The sequence below is a fragment of the Squalius cephalus genome (genome assembly GCF_949319135.1).
Source record: "Squalius cephalus genome assembly, chromosome: 25".
NCBI lineage: Eukaryota > Metazoa > Chordata > Actinopteri > Cypriniformes > Leuciscidae > Squalius > Squalius cephalus.
Window position 1 is genome coordinate 27,574,199 of NC_137146.1, and position 22,374 is coordinate 27,596,572.

General features: G+C 38.9%; 1 protein-coding gene across 2 annotated transcripts in view; it reads left to right on the plus strand.

The window, feature by feature from the left end:
• fars2 (phenylalanyl-tRNA synthetase 2, mitochondrial) overlaps positions 1-22,374 on the plus strand; it is a 154,219-nt gene that overhangs the window by 36,060 nt on the left and 95,785 nt on the right. For both annotated transcript variants that reach the window (XM_079863721.1, XM_079863720.1), the window contains one exon: positions 21,610-22,263. In XM_079863721.1, the coding sequence (XP_079719847.1) occupies positions 21,628-22,263 (636 nt within the window). In that variant the 5' untranslated portion in view covers positions 21,610-21,627. The remainder of the gene's footprint in view (positions 1-21,609; positions 22,264-22,374) is intronic.

The following is a 22,374-nucleotide window of genomic DNA, read 5'->3' on the forward strand; positions in this document are numbered from 1 at the left end:
GTGCCTTGTAGTGTTGCCATCATGTCGTGGAGATGCTGTTTGTTTGGATACAAAAGCAAAATTTGGTATTTTGGTATACCAAAAACGGATGAAATTAGGAATCAGAGGTTAAGATTTATTTATAACGCTGTTTCTGTGCATTAAAACCCAAAAGTTAGCTTGTGTAAAGCAACAGCTTTGTGGGAGAGAACAACTCCGGCTATACACACCCAAATAAATTAGAAATACTCACTACACTATTTAACTGTTTTATGCTGACACTTCAGGACATAACGTTGTTACAGGGAAGAAGAAGACAAATTGAACTGTTATAACATTGTATATGAAAGGTAAGAGTTACAAAAAAAAAAAAAAAAAAAAAAAACTATCCACTGCGAAACGTTCTACTCAAGTCATGCTTGCAAAATTGTTTCCGGTATATCAGCTTGATCATCCGCATTTTCCGAAGCCGAGGCTCGAACTGATATAACGACGACATTATTAACTGTTTACAATTGCCTTAGAAGCCTTGGAGGCTAAAGCTCATGATTATGGTAAGGATGTTTGAAGTGTTTAGCCAATCACAACGCACTGGGTCAGCTGGCCAATCAGAGATGGGGGGGGCTTTGTAGAAATCAGAGCACTTCAGGCTGGGAATAGAGGTGCTGCAATAATGGACAGTATGTGAAAAATAATAGCCATATGTACATAGACCAAGAATTAAAAAAGAGAGCTGAACAGACTTCACTTTTCCCAATGTAGGTTGTCTAAATTCTTTCCAGAGATATCATCTTTGCGTCCAAAATGTTCAGAAAACACTTAGCCACCAACTCTTCACATGTCACAAGCTCAACGCCTTCTGGAACTTGTTGTTTGGTCATCTTTCTGAGGTATATAACAGAACTATAAAGCCGGATCATATCCTGAAGCGGGGCTGGACAAATATGAAGCACAAGCTATTTCCCTCAGCATGTTACTTGCAAAACATCTGATTTTACAACACTGGAAGTCTGAGGCTGTTCCAATGTTTGACATGTGGATCATGTGGAGTTGGGAAAGATTTCGCATTTGGAAAGAAAAGAGCTTTTTTTTTTTTTAGCATATGGGAGTCATTTACTAACTTGATGGGCAAATCTACGGATTGTGTTGGTGCGTCATAGTTGCTGTAATATTTTCACTCGGATCACATCTTTTGTTGTTCTCATTGTTTGTTTGTTTTGTTGTCCCTGTTATGTTAGTGTGTAACCACCAGATGTAAGATGCACCATTTTTTTTTATAAAACTGGGAATTGGGAAAACTGAAAAACACTCAAGAAAGAACTTGCCCACTGTGAATACCCCTTTAGCATGTTTTCTAACTTTTTACCGGTGTTGAATATCAAAATGAGTGGGAGAAATGACCAGCATAGAATTTCCAAACAACCCGATGAAAGAAAGAAGGACACAAAGTAATGAGGGAACGGGAAGTGGGACACTCTCTTGCGGGGGCGGTGGAGTTGGCTGAGGTGAGAGGGACACCAGTTAGTGCGTGGGTTTGCATGGCACTGTCCCGTATTGCCTTGGGAACAGCGTGTCAGCCAAGATGCGTGATTCCTATGGCTGGCCTGGCCTGAGGGCTGCCCTGTCTCTGGTCCCAGCACGGCCCCGTACAGGCGCCCGTTGAGCTCTATGGCCCTGTTCCTGTCACAGGGCATGGCTCCACTGTGGGCGTGTGTAACCGCAGAGCTGATGAAGCATACGGTGGGGGCCGGAAGGTGTGTGTCATCCCCCCCTCGCCCATTTAACCCCTCCACTGAATCACTATCTGAGGTGTGAAAGCCATGACCAGGTCTGGACACGCCAACGGTCAGAAGCCTTACAGAGAGAAACGCCTTCACAAGAGCTGTATGATAAAGACACTTAAATGCTGACACCAACGATATTCAGTTTGCAGATATTTTACATTACAATTTGAGTGATGGGTTTTCAGAGCCATTGCTGTGTGGTGTTTTTAAATGTGCTTTATAAATATTGTATTATATTGTATTTTTTCTGAGGTTTCTTGAGTGTTTTTAGCACATTTTTCCTGTTTAGTACTTGTTTGGATGTTGTATGATCTTCTTTCTGCCAGCCAAAAATCATTAATCTGAACACTTTGATTAATAATTACTCTTGTCACTTCATTATTGCTGCGTATGTTTTTTTAGGACACTCTTAACAAATAATGATTCTTTATTGCTTTTTCGCTGCAGTAACATATAAAAACCATTTCTGGTTCCCCAAAGAACTTTTCAGTCATCAGTTATTGCAATAACTATTTGTTTCTTAGTCTAACAAACATTTTAATAATCTAAATTATTTTTTTCCAGTATAAAGAACCTTTTGTACAATGGAAAGGTTCAATGGATGTTAAAGGTTCTTCATATGGATGTCAATACTGAACCTTTATTTTTAAGTGTAGTGTAAAGCATGTTCACATTTACTTTTAATCAGTGAATTTTCACAGGTGAAATCCAGTCATTTCAGGAAATTTGCTTGAGGGCGAAAGATTTCCACATTTCCAATGACCTTTTTTTTGACTGCAAAATTTTGCCAAAAGTATGCTAATGTTACGGCACCTAAAGAAATTAATTTAAGAAAGAAAAAAAATGGCATCATACAGTGGGTAATTGAAGCTTGTTTCTGCCTCAGTATAAACAATAAAGCTGCTAATTGTAAAATACAGTTTTAAAAAAGTTGCATTGTGAAAGTTATTAGAAATAAAGTCATAACTACGAGAAGTCACAATATAAGCAGTCACATTGGGAGATATACATTTGCAGTTGTGAGAAATAAAGTTTGTTTCTCTGATTAATTCCCCATATTCGCAAGAAATAAACTCAGTTGTGTTATTTAAAGTCACAAAATACTATGTGAATGGAATGTGCTCCCATAGTCTTGATATCCTTTAATGCATTTCAACAGATTTTACACTGAATACACTGAATAAATGGCAAGGAAAGAAAGGATTTTAGCTGCTCTCTTTCTTTTGATAGTGACAGTTCATCACTCCTTCTCAAATTGTCATTTGTGATTCATCAATACTGTCCTACAAACCACACGGAAGACGCTGATGGACACTGAAGTTTCCTCTGTCGTCTCAAGTTGCTGCTTGCATTTGTGGTCACTGATGTTGGTTTGCTCGCACTTAAGTTTCAAGTTCTTGACATCAAATTGACGAGGCATGTTCCCTGATAGTGTTTTATGGCAGCACTCATTTTGAAATTTGCTGATACTTTCCAATCTGTCTTTTTTTCTTCTTCTTCTTCTTCAGTCTGTTCTTCTGATGTTGATCATTAGATCCAGTTTCATGTTCAATCATGGATGCAGTTATTAGAGAGAGAGTAATTTAAAATCTGACTTGAAGGACCTTATGCCATCAAACTTATTCTCTTATAAACTCAAACAACATATGAGACGTTCTTAAAATGAAGATTTAGATCTGTCTAAATGATCCATAGGCTATACAGCAATCTGAACATGAACCGAGAAGTAGCATACTGATGTAGTGATTACAGCACTGCGGTGCCAATTACACGTGAACACTGTGTCCTTGTCACACTCTTGTCTGCTGATAACCTTCACACTGCTGTGGTTTCTATCTATAGGCAGAGCCTGCCATTAGACAGGATACATGGTGTGAACATTAGCATCAGTGGGTCATAATGATGATTTGGAGGTTTTGTCCTTGAGGAGTGGAGCAAAGTTCGTTATTGTGGGAAGGAGGAGGCGGGAACCGGCGAACAGTCAACAGATTTTAATATCTAAAATAAAACAAATACAAAACGAAAGTAAAAGACAGCAGTCCCTCACGGACGACTGCTGTCACATAAACATCAATCTCCACTGTCGTCGCTCCTCCTTTATGCTTCCGCTCCTCCGTGAGAGATACGAGACCGGTGCGTCTCATTAGTAATCACGCCACTCGTCCTGTTCGCCACAAGGAGGTTTTAAACTGCTCTCCATTGGTGACTGTTCCAATGCCTTTGCACATATACTTTTAGGACTCTTAGGTTGCTTTCACACTAGCACTTTTGGTTTGCACCCGGGTTCGACCGACGTTAGGGCTGCGCGATATATCATTTAAGCATCGATATCAAGACGTGTGCGTTCACGATAGTCACATCGCAAGATGTGCGATGTCAAGCGGATCGTAGTTGATACATGATCCGTACGGACCAGGTCATACGGTTCGGAACACATGTGATTCATGGATTAATTGCAAAGTTTAACCATTGTAGACTGAAAGTTTATCATTTGCACGTGTTTTAGGTCCTGTCAGTTTAAACATTCAAGCGATTTTAAACCATTCAAGTGCAGGAAGATGTGAAAGAGGAGGCCGAGCCGAACGCACGAACACTGAAGTCTAGGGGTGTAACGATTCGTTTTAACAACGATTCGATTCGTATCGCAATTCGTGGTTGTCGATACGATTCAAGGACGATATTGGTTCATTTAGAACGATACGATCCGAAACGATTCAGTGACTTGAAATCGATTCAGTGACTTTTTAGCCAAAAATTCTTGAAAGGGAATCAGGTATCAATTAATTATGCGCGTGCAATTAAAGAGTGCACGCTACGAGCACAGTATAACGATGACAGGACATGAGATTTCATTTTTCTGAGGTGAGAGACTTTATTTCGTTACAAGTTATGAAAATAATGATAGAATAATGACACGGGCATATAGCCTGACAACATCATCTGACCGCAGATACTGAATCTGGACAACACGTTTTTTTCTAATTTAAAACGTAACGACGTTGCATGCTTGTAGTTTATTTTGTGCTTTATATAAAGGCTAGTGCTATTTGTGCTTGAACGGACACATTCACTCACAGTTGTCAATATGCCCATTGCGGCGAGTATCCTCGTAAACACAGTTGTTTACTGCATGTCTTAAGTGAAGGTAAACAAAACATATGCGTATCAGTATATTGGATCCGTGCATTCGGTCTAAAATTTACAGCAGCCTAATAAACCTGCCGCTTTCTCTCATTAATGTTGATCAAACAACAAAATACAAAGAGAAAATCACTTAGCAGGGTTGAGCCTGGTTAGTACCTGGATGGGAGACCTCCTGAGAAAAAACAGGTTGCTCCTGGTAGAGGTGTTAGTGAGGCCAGCAGGGGGCGCTCTCCCTGTGGTCTGTGAGGGTCCTAATGCCCCAGTGTAGTGACGGGGACACTATACAGTCAAAGAGCACCGTCCTTCGGATGAGACGTTAAACCGAGGTCCTGACTCTCTGTGGTCATTAAAAATCCCAGGATGTCCTTCGAAAAAGAGTAGGGGTGTAACCCCGGCATCCTGGCCAAATTTGCCCAGTGGCCTCTGTCCATCATGGCCTCCTAATCATCCCCATATACTGATTGGCTTCATCACTGTCTCCTCTCCACCAGTAAGCTGGTGTGTGTTGGGCGTTCTGGAGCAATATGGCTGCCGTCGCATCATCCAAGTGGATGCTGCACATTGGTGATGGTTGAGGAGATTCCCCCATCTATGTAAAGCGCTTTGAGGTCTCAGAAAAAGCGCTATATAAATGTAACAAATTATTATTATTATTACTTCTGTTGCTTTAACAAAGATTTATTATATTTTATTTTTACATTAGCCTACATTTTATTACATTTACAATGTAATTTTTACATTTGATTTTTCAATTTATTTACCTGAATACTGTTAGACATACCTGAGAATACATAAACATAAAGCACTGTTGATTTCATTTGTATCTTTGTTCTCTTGTATTTGTAGTTTGTTTATTATTTTCTATACAAAATCACCCCAATCATTCTAGAATTATTAGTTCTTTCCAAATAGAGCTATTCAAGTCATCTGGTGAAATTGTTTTCATATCGCAATATATATTGTAGAAAAACAAAATGTCGCAGTATCAGTTTTTTTCCCAATATCTGGGATCTGGGGTACGGTGTGAACTATGGTTCGCTGATGAATGCAGTCGTACTAAATTACGGAAGTTAACCACTATTGATGACATATTATTTGATAAAACTGTGTGTTTGTGTGTCTGTCTCACTTTTCTTGACAAGTGTGACTGACGCACAGAAAGCAGAGAGAATCTAGGCCTATATCTGCCTTCTGCAGAGATGGACTCCCACATTCTTTAGATGATTTGCAGTACATTTTTGGCAGATAGATGCAAATGTCTGTATGTGCTGATGCTTTGGGGAGGAAAAGTGTCTCTATCCATTTTGGCAGCTTCTCCTTCATATCTATCTGCAGCTTGATAACACAAGCGCACCACGCTTTTAATGATAGCTGGGACCCAGATAATGTAATGTGGACTGAGACCAGCAGGGGAGGGGGAGCAATTGAACAAAGTGTGAAAGCCCCTAAAACTGTGGATCTGCCTCAGGTTTTAGAGTCTTGCCTATCTAGAAGAAGAGCTGGACTTGAAGACACCATTATAAAGCAAATTATCATTAAAACATTAGTGTATGCTTATTTGCATATAAAAAAGTAGGAATGAAATTCATCTATTTCGTATATGCATTTTATAGATTTTAATGTGAAGGATTCATCTATATATATATATATATATATATATATATATATATATATATATATATATATATATATATATATATATATATATTATTATTATTATTATTATTATTATTATTATTATTATTATTATTATTATTATTATTATTATTATTATTATTATTATTATTATTATTATTATTATTATTATTATTATTATATTTTTTTTTTTTTTTTTTTTTTTTTTTTTTTTTTTTTTTTTTGACCTCATAATGTTTCAAAATGTCATAACTATTAAAGAACATATCATAAAATCTGCCTAAACCCTCCAAAATCAACTGCTTGTTTGAGAGCGACGGCCACATCTCAAAATCCAGTCAACAAACGATGGATTCAACCAAGTCTAAGTTCATTTTTTCTTTCTTTTTTAAAAATCTTACACTCGGATGTACGTCACAATACAAAATAAAATATCTGTCTCTACTTACGTTTGATCATGATTTTTAAGCAATGTCTAGGGCACATTACAAGTGGTGTTACATCAACTTTTTTAAAGTAACGAGTATGGGTAATGCATTACTTTTTAAGTTTACACCTTAATGTCTGAAAGTTATGTTTTTTTTTTTGTTTTTTTTAAATAAGCAACATCCATTTCTTTTTAATTATTTTCTTGCAAATACAATTAAAATCCTTCCCCTTCCCCATAACATTGTTATAGCTTCAGCAGTTCTTTATTATTTTGTTTTATTCTGTTGTATGTTATTTTTTTAATTGTTTTTGTCAGGTTAATTGCTTTAAAAATGCCTTCAGAACCATGAGCCACTGTCTTTGAAATGAGTGGGAATGCAAACAGCCTTCTTCAGATATGTTGGAGCTCTCTGAATCAGCGTGACACCTTGTCTAAACTGAGAACGAGCAGAGTAATGAAATTGCTCCCATAATAATTAACAAAGCCATCTAGAATGCAAGTGGCGTTTTGTCTACAGCAAAATACACCACTTCAAAATTAAGCCTAGTGCTTCTGTTCTGAAAAAGAGATGGTGAGGAAATGCATTACTTTTCCCAAGTTTTTAAATGTGTTAAGTTACTTTTTAGGAGTAACAGTTGTAGCATGTTGCTTTTATATTACGGTGCTGTTGAATGCTTGAATCTGATTGGCTGACTAATATTCTAAGTTGTGCAATTATCTCCAGGGAAACGCACGGCTAAAGTAGTTCCAGGCAGATCTTGACCGCATTACAGTTCCATATCACTTCGCCAAATGATTTGTAATTTCAAAGGTCCTTGCTTACAACAGCATTAGAACCAGAACTCACAAACTGACCAAGAAAATATATTTATTAAACAATTGGATAAAAACAACAAATTATTTCCACACACACTCGCACAGAAACTTGTTGTCAGTCAGCGCTGCTCTGACAATTTTATCAGTAAAATAGTTTAGCATCTTAAAAGCTGCACAACATTTCTCACAAGTGAGGTTTCTCAAAGTTTTGCTGTTAGTAGAGATGCACACTGTTGAGAGACACACAGACTCAGGTAATTCACACACGCTTAATATCTCTCTCTTTTGTATCAGTGGCTCAGGCGTCCGTTACGAGCTCTAAAATGACCTTTTGGAATTAGCAACGGAGGCTTGGGATTAGATGCGTAAGAAATAAGTCCCGACACACGAGCATTTTAAGGACAAAACCCTGACAAATGTCTTGAAATGCATCATCTGAACAATGTCTTGAGGTGTGGTAACTGTAGTATAAGCGGAATAATCCACTTTGCGTCGTGGCCGCATTCCCTCGGGTGTGCATTATTTTCTAATAATTCACCGGCCTGCCATCAATTATTCCTTACTTAAACTTAACCTTCCCCAACACTGCATTCCCAAGAGCCGGAGCGTTATGTTAGATCTCAGAGAGCAGTAAACAGATGCAGGACATGCCTTTGGCATCATTTCTCTCAGTTAGACCTGTTTTATTCTCGCTCACATTAGTAATTCTGTTTGCTGCCCATTGGACCTTTCTGTGATGCCAACTCATTTGAGGGTGACCTGGCTCTCCATGGATCCACTGGTGCCCACAGCGACTGAACACACTCAGGCGTATGGCACAAAGTCCACGCCAACATGGCTCTCTAGAAATAGCATGGGGACAGGAGCAGGAGGGAAAATAAATGTCAGGCCATCTTCTTTTCAATGCCTCTGGAATCATAATCCAGTGGAGTGAACGAGTGTCACGTGTGGATGCATGAGACCTGTACAGAACCAATAGGTTGCCCTATATTTTCATTATTTAGCACTTTTTATTTTCTATATAGTCATTTTTAGGGATGCACGATATATTGGCCATCGGCCGATTTATGTTCATTTTAATATGATCATTATCGGTCCGATAAGAAGATTTGGCCGGTATTTTAAAACCAATAAATAACGGATTATTTCCTTCAGCTGAGACAATTCAGATGCGCACTGTTCACCATGATGGTTTTGAATTGTTTGAAATATGATTTAGATAAAAAAAATTTTGGCAAGGAAAGTTGGCCATAGAAGTGTAAAATTAATTAAAAAACTTACACTTGTTCAAACTAGGCTACTTGTTTTTGTACTCAGGCTCTCAAAAATTATATAAAATTTTGGATTTAGATTTATCGGCCAATATATCGGTTATCGGCTTTCAAATATAAAGAATTATCGGTTATCGATATTGGCCAAAACTTTCATATCGATGCATCACTATCATTTTTATCTAAGTGTCTGAGATTTGGATGTAAGTTATAGGATGTTGCTTACTGGTCAAAATAGCCGACACACAAGCCTCTGGCTTTTTCCCAAAATGTTAATCTTGTGTTCCCAAATTCTTTATCACATCCAGGTTTTTATTTTATTTGACTTTTTTTTTCTACTGTTTGTGAGAAGCCTAAAATCCCAAGCTATTTTACTGCAATTAATAAAGGACCCCTATGTTATGTCGCACAATTGCACCTTAAACTTTGCATATTGAATTGTAATGAGTACAATATATCACAATTAAGACGCCAAGCAGCGTCGCCATCTGTCTATACTGCACATTGAGCTGAGAATTTATGAACAGGGACACGGTAAGTGACAAGGGTTATCATACAGAAAGCCTGATTCTATAGTACCCTCTGAAATATGTCATGATAGAAGAGTTTCAGCCATGGTGGATTAAGATTTATGACACTGCAGTGTCTCTGCGTTACGAAACGTATCCTAAAGTAGGAGCGCATATGGTGTTTCAACTACTGAAACGTCGCACACTAAAACCGTCGCGTCTTACAGCAGTGAAATGGTGTTTAGGTGTGTTTGCTGCAGTGCACTTGCGCTCTCTCTCTCTCTCTCTCTCTCTCTCTCTCTCTCTCTCTCTCTCTCTCTCTCTCTCTCTCTCTCTCTCTCTCTCTCTCTCTATCTCTCTCTCTCTCTCTCTCTCTCCCTCTCTCCCTCTCTCTCTCTCTCCCTCTCTCCCTCTCTCTCTCTCTCCCTCTCTCTCTCTCCCTCCCTCCCTCCCTCTCTCTCTCTCTCTCTCGTTCTCCACTAATTACAGATCGCTTGCCATCCACACTATTCCCGAAGCAGGTGACACTGACTGACGCCTGCAGGAGTGTGTGTGCGTGCCAGGTCATGTGTGAGTGTGTTTGGCAGAGTCTCTGATGGTGCTTGGAGTGGTGTCTTAACGCTGTTCCTCCATCTGAAGGCGAGAGTCCCGTGAATTATGGCTCCAGAGAGGCCTTGCTGTAACCCGACTCACTCAGTACACAGCCACAGGAAAAGGCTAATTCACGTCATCATATAAACTCTCTCTCTGATACGCTGTCCTTGTTTATTGTTTCTTATTTCTGAGTTCTGTCCGTAGAGGAGGTGATGTTTATCGTTTGAAGAGCGTCCATGGAGGTCTTGAAGGGATGACGGGTCTGTGATTCCATCTGAGAGAATGTTGTTTGAAACTTTTTAAGGAATAATCCTAGCCTGACTACGTCAGACTTCGTACTTCCGCTCAACTTCAGTTCGCTTCTGTACTCAGTCTGAGATAGCGACCTATCTCACAGTTTTCCTCCGGCCTCAAAACAGCCGGCCAATCAACGAACAGAGGGCGGGCTGAGAGCCGTGACGTAGACGCTGATTGTACCGTGGATGCGTAGATTTACTTCACATAATCTGCAAAAGTCGTTCACAGCCATGTTCACTCCGGTATTTCGCTCGATGGTTTTGTTTTCACATCATACATGTGTTTACAGTGGAAGTTAGATGTGGCTGAGCATGCGCATAACACACGCCATAACCAAACGTTATGTGATTGGCTTACGGGTAACCAATGATTTTAAACTTCAGACAAGCCCCCCCCCCCCCCGCCCGCGAGAAAGAAAACGCTTTTCAATTATGCCCTTTCTGTCTATGAAGCAAAGCGAAGTAGCAGAGTTTGGTATTACCAGGCTAGAATAATCCACCCAAATATGAAAATTAGTATTCACTGTTAAATAGGGATGTAACAATATATCGCAATACAAAAATGCAATTATATGTATCGTAGATAGTCATGATATATATTGTGTATAGTTCACCCAAAATGAAAATTACGTTTACAGAGATTTAGTGTCATTATTACATTAAACTACTATATATAATGTTGAATATAATGTATATTAAATGAATGGGGGAATATTTGTGGGTCCTGATAATGCCAAATGTCTTATGTTACCAGAAAAAAAGTGGCTTACATTGTTTTAAATAAATCTAGTCAGTGAAAGAGTGGAAGCCTATTCGTCTAAAATAATACTGTATTTTCAGCTTCAGAATCATCAATATTTTTATTCTGGTGTCTGTATTAGATTTCCAGCACCAAGTCCAAGCCTATTTACTAAAGCCATTTACACCCACAATGTAATACCAAATTTAGCATTTTAATCAACAGTAAATTTTTTGTTAACCTTTTATCATATGTCTTGGAGTATCTCAATAATATCGTATTGTGAGTTCAGTATGGTGATATGCCAACAGGGTGATTTACGGTATCTTACCAAGTGCATTATGTTTAATTTTAGATTTCTTCACAGGTCCTTAAAAAGGCGTTTGACTCGAGGTCATGGTGCAAAGGACCCTAGGTTGATTTTACTCCGAACCATCCCTTTAATGTTTTACAAGTATTAAATCTATGTTTTATTGCTTTAATGTATTGCACTCACGTTCATTGAGATACACTAGTTCGGAGTAGGGTGTAGGAATGACATCAAGTTTATTTAAAGTCTGCTTGAAGAAGTTGGCTGTTTACATGGATAGTTTAACACACAGAACGCAGTCTTGCACTCTGTCTATTATTTTTTTGATTGTTGGCCTATTTGCACATGCGTCAGACGGATGTCTTTGGTAGATGCGTCATGGTTCGCTGCATCGTGTGTCACGACTGTTTTTAAGACACTGTGTCAAAGTGAAACTTTTGTTATGCAACACAACAATGTGGGTTTTGAAATGAAGAATCAGAAGAATCTGGGCAGGACAAATATCTTGAACATATTGAGTGTTTGTTGTAACACGAGAAGTTGTTTGTTTTGTGTTTTGATTTTGTTTTGTTAGGCATAAAAGAGTTATAATGTTGGACGAGTGTTTTGTTTTGTTTTGTTTGGTAAACGTTATCCTAGGAAGAATTGTTTTTTTGAGTTTTGTTTTGTTTTGTATAACAGAGTTATAATGGTGGATGAGTTTTTTCTTTGGTATAAAAGCGTTATAATAGTGGATGAGTGTTTTGTTTTGTATAAAAGAGTTATGATGGATGAGTGTTTTGGTTTGGTTTGCTTTCTGTTTTGTTTGGTATAACAGAGTTATAATGGTGGAGGAGGGAGTGTTTTTGTTTTGTTTTGTATAAAACAGCTTAGAAAGAAATGTCTCTGTGCCCGGGAATCTCTGGTGAATAGCGGCAAGCTTAAGCGCTAAAAGCACATCTTGAGGAGCATTCTGCGTCTAGTAGTTTCATTCTGTTGAGCTCTGTTGAGCTGTTTTTGTCTCTACACTCTTTAACACTGGCTTGTTTGGCAGCAGAACAGTGACATCATCTTTATTTCATTCAGTCTATCGAACTACAGCAAAACGTCCAGAAATCAGTTCATTAGGGATTTGGCAACGTTTCAACCACCAAAAACGTTTCTACTTTTCATTTTTCATCCAAATATTAAACATTCGTTATCGCAAGAGCGGTTTAAGTAATTTTGCTATTCAATCACATTCGTTCATCTTCGAAACACAAATTAAGACATTTTTAATGAAATCTCAGAGATTTCTGTCCCTCCATTAACAGCTACTCAACTACTGTAGCACTTGATCGCTCCAAAAAGTTCATAAAGAGATCTAATACTAATCCATGTGAATTGAGCGGTCTAGTCCAAATGTTCTGAAGAGACTCGATCGCTTTATATGATGAACAGATTGAATTTAGCCTTTTATTCACACACAAACATTCATCAACTCACACATAAACAGAAGCTCAAACATGAGAACCAATGAGGTTCATTCTCGTATTACGCATCACGTTTGAGCTTCAGCAAGAACCAATGAGGTTCATTCTCATGTTACGCATCACGTTTGAGCTTCAGCAAGAACCAATGAGGTTCATTCTCATGTTACGCATCACGTTTGAGCTTCAGCAAGAACCAATGAGGTTCATTCTCGTGTTACGCATCACGTTTGAGCTTCAGCAAGAACCAATGAGGTTCATTCTCGTGTTACGCATCACGTTTGAGCTTCAGCAAGAACCAATGAGGTTCATTCTCGTGTTACGCATCACGTTTGAGCTTCAGCGAGAACCAATGAGGATCATTCTCGTGTTACGCATCACTTTGAGCTTTAGCATGAGAACCAATGAGGTTCATTCTCGTGTTACGCATCACGTTTGAGCTTCAGCAAGAACCAATGAGGTTCATTCTCGTGTTACGCATCACGTTTGAGCTTCAGCATGAGAACCAATGAGGTTCATTCTCGTGTTACGCATCACGTTTGAGCTTTAGCATGAGAACCAATGAGGTTCATTCTCGTGTTACGCATCACGTTTGAGCTTCAGCAAGAACCAATGAGGTTCATTCTCGTGTTACTCATCACGTTTGAGCTTCAGCATGAGAACCAATGAGGTTTATTCTCATGTTACGCATCACATTTGAGCTTCAGCAAGAACCAATGAGGTTCATTCTCGTGTTACGCATCACGTTTGAGCTTCAGCAAGAACCAATGAGGTTCATTCTCGTGTTACGCATCACGTTTGAGCTTTAGCATGAGAACCAATGAGGCTCATTCTCACGCGTCAAGCAGGTTCGGTTGAGCTTCTGTTTATGTTCGCTGATCAATGTTTAAAAAGTGAATAAAAGCCTAAATTAAGTCTGAAAAATGCCATTTTACCTTTTAATTTTTATCCCAGTATGTTTGGGCCAAATTTTACATTTCAGTGCATTTTGTACACACATATTTCATATTTCAAACTCATCAAACTGGAGTACGACAAGGTTCTGCATTTCTCGACTTTGCAGCGAAGTTGAAACTTTTCAGCAAAGTCTTTCAGATGAGGGTAAATATTGTATATCTTGCTGCATGCATGCTGAGTTGTTGCAGGTGTATGAATGACCTTTGACTCCTCAGCACACACTGAGCAGCAGATGTGACCTGATAGAAGAACACGAGACTGACTTCATTAACCTCTGTGCTCGCTCGCCACGTCTAATTAATACAGACGTTTAAAAGACTCTTCCGTCTCCTCACACGCCCACTCAGACTGTTGCCTTAAGAGAAGGTGATGATACACGGGAAACTTTTTGAGCAATGTTGCCGTCAACGGGCAACCAGATGAGACACAGGGCCCATGACCGATCTAAAGTATACTGAGACAGCAGAAATGTGTTGCTCGTTCTCAATGGGAAAGTGACAAGCAACATCGCTTAACAAAGTTGCCCTGTGTATCATCACCTTTAGGGCTTGATGTTGTTCAGTTTTCCCTGTCTCACCTTAAAGGAACACGCCACCATTTTTTGTAATAGGGGTTATTCACCGTCTCCCCTACATTTAGATAGGTGGGCAAATGCATTTTTGTCTCAGTGCATCCATTGTCTTAGTCTGGCAGCGTCGCCACTAGCTTAGCTTAGCATAATGAATGGAAACCTTTGTTGCCGGATAGCATGTCGTGAGTAAAAGTGATCCAAAAATATATATTTCTGCGTGTTCACAATGAGTACAAATAGCAAAGCAGATTAAGACGATTTCCTAGGCAGATATTGATTTGGGACAATATTGGCACAGGCGAAGCACTGCTACTTGGGCGCAGAGACATCACGCTACACCTGAAATCTGCTATTTCTGTCCCCAAGTAGAAGTGCTTCCCTGTCTCACCTTAATCTAAAATGACCAGTAACTGAGAAGACAAATGTATCCACTACCACAATTTACAGCCTTACTTTTGAAGTTAAAGTATGGGTACTGTGTGAAAATCTAACTTTTTTTGTTTCTGCACAATTCCACATGATTCCAATTAGCCACCACACTAAGATCTGTAATTACTGTGAGTACAAACAAGCGCTTGATGGTGGCACTTTTGCCTTCTTTATCTTGGCAAAGAGCGGTGTGTGGGCTGACTCAGACAGGTTATTAGAGATCTGGGCTTCTTTAGAGATCCAACATTATCAGTGGATCAGGACAAATTCAGGATTTTATATAAATTATGATAATTCTCAGACCCCGGTCATCATTATCGTCTCAGCTCTAATAAAACCTGATTGCCCCGCAGCTGTTGTTGGTACATTTGCATTTCACTAAGGCATTGCACAAACCCTGAAGTCACAAATGGATGAATTTAGCTTTTAAAGCAATAAAGAAAAATAAAAGGCCAAAAACATGACCATCAGTTATATAATGGGACCCAGTCAGCACTGTAACTACGCTAGCTTTTATTAAGTCGATAATTGTCAAATATTGCTGTTTTTGTGGATAAATATTGAACCAGTAGACACATCTGCTGAATATTTGTATGCCACATTTCTCAGGCTTTATGAGTTGAGAATGTGTTTTCAGCAATGTGTTATACATTTGACAAATTTAAATTCGTTTATGAATAAAGTTGGAAAAAGTTAAAAGCAAACCCTTATCAAGAAGATTGATGCCTCATGTTCTGTTTGGATGTAACAAAAGAATATATATATATATATATATATATATATATATATATATATATATATATAGTCCTAGAAGTGAAAATATATTAAAATAATGAAAAACAAATTTACTTGTATAAATATAATTTAAATAATTACAATCCACAGTTCCCCAAACTGATTCCTCAGGGTTTAGCCTTTTTTCCAGTAATTTGTGATTAGTTATTATTATTATTATTATTATTATTACTTACAAATAGCAATTTCACAGCTCTATGAAATATTTTAGACCTTGATATAACCAGAAACATATATATTCGTTATAACAAATTCCCATGACTTATAAAGATTTCATTGATTTCCATGTTTTTTCCAGGTCTACAAATCACACTTTTAAAATTCCTTCTTATATCCAGATTTTCCTAGAATGTAAGTCTTAAATAAAATAAGAATGACTGGATGATTCTTGATTTTTAGGTGTTTAGCCTGTTTTAAAGTTTGTTTTGTCTTGTTTGAATCATTTTAAGCTACTTTTGGGGAAGTTTGCCGTGGCCCTCATTAACCTGGTTGAGAATCACTGCTCTACATGGTATTCAATGGCATTTACAACCTGTTCTAACTTTTTATTTATTTATTTTAAAACCTCATTCTACTGCGGGTTTTTAATGAGAAACATCAGAAATGTGTCCGAAATAAACTGCATTGTTGAAATCTATTTTTCTTGAGGAATATTAACTTATTCTTCTTGAAAGTTTTTAGGAAGCATCTTCCATATTAGATGAGAGCTGATCTTTTGGGATATTAAACTGGTAGAGTAGCACAGCTGTAGATTTGTGGTTTAGTCTGGCAGCATTGGCCGGGCGAGTGTGGAAGAGACTTGATATAAGAGCACCAATCTTATATTCTCCATTTAATAGTGAGAAGGGATTTAAAAAACAAACTGTTTTATTTAAGAGGCCGCATTATGCACTTTTCCAAAGTCTTGATTTTGTTTTTGGGCTCTACTAGAACAGGCTTTCATGCTTGAATGATCAAAAAACAGATTATTTTCCCCATATTGTACATTATTGCAGCTCCTCTTTTCACTGTCTGTGAAGCCCCTCCTTCTGAAAAGCTCAGTGTGCTCTGATTGGTCGGCTAGAGCAGTGTGTTGTGATTGGTCAACTGCCCCTTACCGTAACCGCCAGTTTCAACACACCACTAACTAACTCATCAGGCCCCGCCCCTTTATTCTGCGTATGAATTATTTAAATGAGGAATATTGTGACGTGTTCGTTCCCGGAAGAAACTCAAGACTACAATGGAGGCGTTTCAGGGAGTTCAGAAACACTGACACTGATATAGAGAATAACTCCCGCTGGAGGGACTTTGTAACCTGTATTTTCAGACCTGGTATTTTCTTGCTCACTGAGTGGTGTAAAAACTGAGGTGTTAACTGGAGCAGCATCTTGAACGCTGCTGTACTGCAATGACACTGCATTGCAACTCACTCTCTTTGTACTTGCGACTTCTCATAACACTCTTAGTCCTGACAGAATGCATGTGTTCCTGAGAGACTCACAGAGTGACAATGCCTCTATTTTGTGCCGCTCGCTGGATCGAGAGAAAAAGAGTGATCAGATGAAAGGAAAAAAAAATGTATTTCGGCCTCATAAAATATTGCTTGGTCAAAGCAAATATGAAGAACTGTTAGTGTGGGATAAATACAGCCCTGTGTCTTCAGAAAATCCAGCACTCGAGCCAAACCTGCAGACACTAAATGCTCTGCAGAGAGAGAGAGAGAGGGATGGGGAGAGGATGAACAGAATATGACTTAATAGAGAGGTCGAACAAAGGACAAGAAAGAGGAAAGTAAAATGAACCGTGTTCATGCCATTTCTTGGATGTGTTCCATGGGAATAGCATAGTTCATTGAATGTACCAGTTACCTTAGAATACCACGGTAATGCAGTGTTTTATAGATGTGAAATAAGGGAATTGCATGTTTTTTTCAATATGTGCCTGTCAGAGCTACCCTCATTTCTTTGTGACCCCTTGTTAGCCCTTTCACAAAACACATGAACACATACTTGGTTTTTAAAAGACTCTTTATTTACCTTGATGTACCAGCGACAGAAGAGATGGATTAACCACACAAATGTATCTACAACTATACTGTTGTGTCTCAGACTGGCCACCTGAGCACTAGCCCAGAGGACATTTGAAGTTGCTACAGACTGTTGATTGTCACCTGGATCAGCATACATGGTGGTGGCCATCTTGATTTGGGTAAAAGACTGGAATGGACTTTTCTCATGCTTTTTATACCTGTGCTGTGTTGCATCATGGGGAGTGGGAGATACCAAGTATGGTACGAAAGGAGGGGGAATTGTTTGATGTTAATGTTTACTTCCTCTAATTATTGCTGAAGTTTATTTATTGAAGTTTGTACTGTTATTTAAATTTGTGTGGTGAAGGAAATGGAGTTACTTGATCACATGATACTTTTACTTGATATTTATTACATGTTCATGGTCTTTATTACTTCCCCATGTGATTATTACTGAGAAATGGTTGTACCCAGGTGTATAAATTATCACATAATGAAGTGATCAGGAGGGCTAAGACTGGTGGTAGTGAATGCTGTATCAGCTGAGTACTCTGATTGAAGTATTAGACCTGATGCAAGGTTATTGTTTTTTGTATACTGAAGTTGTTTTTTTTCTTTTTGAATTTTTCATGCTTTGGCACCTGTGAGCACCCTGCACTTTACTGGCTTGGGAGAACGTAAATAAATATAAAAACTGGCATTTAACGTTCTCCATGTGTTATTTTGAAGAACTCTGGATGTCTCTGTGACAGTGCCGTAGTCTTACCATGGTTTTCTGTGAACTTGGTCTGCCATGGTAATACCATGTTGTTGTTGTTTTTTATGTGTATGTACTTCAGTGTACTGCCATGATACATGTCCAAAAAAACATGATAGTACCATGGTACTGTTTTTTTAAGTGAATATATCCCTTACATAAAAGTCCTGTGGTTGCACTGTGTACTTTGAAATATACCATAGTACTAAAGTTCATGTACCATTTTTTTATGTCCAAAATACCATTGTAATACAAGTGATACCATGTATAAAAAGCATGGCACATTTCTTTAAGTGATGCTGTGGTATTCTGTGAAATTTCTTGGGGAATCATGGCAATACCATGTTTTTAGAAATGTACAATACAAAAGCATGGTTCTTCATAGATCATAGTTGAACTGGTAAAGCCATATTTTAGGATGTACCATGGTTTTCTTAGAATTGCTTAAAACATTGTAATACCACAGTACTGTATATATATACAATGGAAATAGCATGTGCCATTAGTTGGTTTTCTTTTAATTACTTTAAAGTACCATGAAATTACCTTAATTTATTTTGAACATATATCATGGGAATAGCATATGCCATAGTTGTACCATGGTATTCTTTGTAGTTGCATAGTTGTATATGGTATTTTATAGATGTATTTTGTAGCATTGTAAATATAGAGTACATGATTACAGTAATCATCCAGTGCTTTATTGTAAGGGTACAAGCAATAGAAAGGAGACAGAGATTGTCATGGAAATCGAAACAAAAATGAGCAAGTCAAAGGGGGGCAATGAGGACGGGACCACCCTTAGTTCAATTACACTCCTCTCCACATAAATCACGTCCACACCCCGGATTGAGCACGCTCTGCGATGGATATTTGTATATGCGGTGTGCTGGCAGCAAAGACAATGAGATGAGCATCTGTTTGTCTGTCTCTCCATTTGTGAGGGCTTGAGCTCTCACCTGATATTCCGTCACTCTCTCACGGGGCCTCGCTTTCTATGTCACAAGTTAGAACAGGCACTGGCATCTCACAAGGGGTTTCTGAGGTTAAGTCCACTGTGCACAAGCTCATCTGACATCCCAGTAATGTTATCTAACTCTCATACTGCTCGACAGAAGCCCAGTGAGCCTGAGAATATCCACTGCACGTACAACAGCCTTTATTACCAGAGCGAGACCGAGACTCTGCAGCCGCAGCCATCAAATGACTTCAGAGTTCGTATTCGCTCTTAAAGGGTTAGTTCACCCAAAAGAGATCATAAAACTAATCCAAATGAATTGAGCGGTTTAGTCCAAATTTTCTGAAGAGACACTATCACTTTATATGATGAACAGATTCAGTTTGGGCTTTTATTCACATATAAACATTGATCAGCGAACATAAACAGAAGCTCAACCGAACCTGCTTAACGCACGAGAATGAACCTCATTGGTTCTTACTTAAACGATTTTCTAAATGGCAAATTAGCATGAGAGCGCAATCCCATAACGGCGCAGATGAGAGTGGAAAGTTCTGCTCGTGATCAACTGACGACACGCACATTAAAGAACACCGGCACAGCCGGATCATTTCCATAATGACCAACTCAATCCACCAAGAGCAGCGCAAATTAGCGTCTGGTTTAAGACATGCTTTTTTGGGCGGCAAACACCAGTAAATTGACTAGCGCAAACCTTAGTTAATCACCTTGTGTGATTCATTTAAATACTTTCCTCCCATAAATGTTGTGTCTGAAAGGGAAACTCCTACAAATGCATATGCAACAAGGTCAGCCGCTAAAATAACCCTGTCCACGCCTTTTCAGTGCTAATATTTCAATGCGTGTCTTTAGTAAATCCTGACCTTTTTTTTACCAGGTTTACACTGGCGACAGCTGTTAGTAACTCTGACCCTTAGTCTTTCACTCAAAAATCTAACCTTTAATTAAAGTCAAATAGAAATATATGTATTCCACAATAATTGGCACCCCTTCATTTAATACTTTGTGCAACCTCCCTTTTCCAAGATAACATCTCTGGATCTTCTCCTATAATGTGCAATGAGGTTGATGAACATAAGACAAGAGATCTGCGACACCATTCCTCCATGCAGAATCTCTCCAGATCCTCCAGATTGTGGACTCTGTTCTTCAGCTCATCTCACAGGTTTTTACGTATTTGGTTTGGGTCATGGGAAGGCTATGTCCATGTGGGCAGTGAATTATTCTGTTCATTTTGAGATGTGCTTTGGATCATTGTCACGCTGTAAGATTTAACCACGCCCCAGTTTACGCCTCCTGACAGGGTCAGTCTGGTGTTGATTTAACATCTGCTGGTGCTTGATGATACCGTGTATCCTAACACAACTTGTCCAGGGTCTTTGGAAGAAAATTAGCCTCCTAGCATTACAGATCCACCAACATACATAGTGAGGATTAGGTACTATTTCCAAAAAGCTTTATTTTGGTGTCATCTGACCATAAAACCCGCCAGTGGTCCCACTGAGGTACCAGTAACGCCTTCATGAGATGCTGTTGTCACAAAAGGCTTTTTATTGCAACCTTCCCAAACAAGTTGTGGTTTTATAGGTGAGGTCTGATCATAGTTTTGGAGACTTTCTGACCCCAAGACCCAACTAGCATCTGCAACTTTTATCCTTACAGTTTGTTTGTCAACTGGGGCCAATATAGACACGTTATCTTCCAGGATGACTAATAAATATGCTTAATACATAGCTTAAAACCTTTTATTGAAGTCTGAGAGTATTTGAAGCTCCTAAATGTGTTGCAAAATGTTTGTATTTTATTTTGGCATCTCTGGAATCCAGAAAATGTTGCATTGTAAAAAGTACTCTTCTACTTTGCTGCAGTTCTTCTATTAGAGAGGGTTTTTAGCACGACAGACAGTACAGTACGTCAGGATAGACGTTTGTTTGGTGGTTGTGAAACCCCAAAATATACACTAAAATTTTAAATGCTTTGAGACAATAATGTATTTTCTTCTCACACAGAAATCAATACTTTTCATTTTAAAAATCCATATATTCATAGTTGACCAATTCTTTCCCATCCCTTTAGCATGGCTGATAATTCAGTTTGAAACAGGAAGAGGAATAAAGACTTCACAGAACTAAAGTGTTTCTCTGTTTTCTCACAGACTCATGGACCAGCTACTATGAGGTTATTCAGCAGTTCCCGGACTCTCCTCCCTCTCCTCAAACACATTGTCCGTCACTGTCCCGCTGACTGCCAATGGACCAGAGCCCTCGCCCCGTCCTGCAAACTCCACTCCTGCAGGGTCCTGTCGACGGACGCCTCCGCTCCTCAGACACGCGTCACTGAAAACTCAGTAGAAGTTTTCAGCCATGTCTACCCACGAGATGACATGACCAATGTGACGGCTAAAATCTTGTCTAAAGTTGGCTGTCAGCTTCACAACCGGCCCCACCACCCCTTGTGGCTTATTAAAGAACGCATCAAAGACCATTTCTACCGCTCTTACATCGGTCGCACCGGAAACCCACTCTTTTCTGTACATGACAATCTCAGTCCAGTGGTGACAGTGGAGCAGAACTTCGATAGCCTGCTCATTCCTCCAGATCATCCCAGTCGGAAAAAAGGAGACAATTACTACCTGAACCGCACACACATGTTGCGAGCCCACACCTCCGCCCACCAGAAGGAGCTGGTGCGTTCGGGCCTGGACTGCTTTCTGATGGCTGGAGATGTGTACAGACGAGATGAGATCGACTCCAGACACTATCCTGTCTTCCACCAGATGGAGGGAGTGCGGCTTTTCTCCAACCATGAGGTCAGAATAGTGTTCGTTATGGAGGACAGGAGTGCCTGATTAAAAACGAATTAAAAAAGTCAACTAATTAAAAAATTTGGGATATTTAGAGTTGGCATGAAATGGAAATCT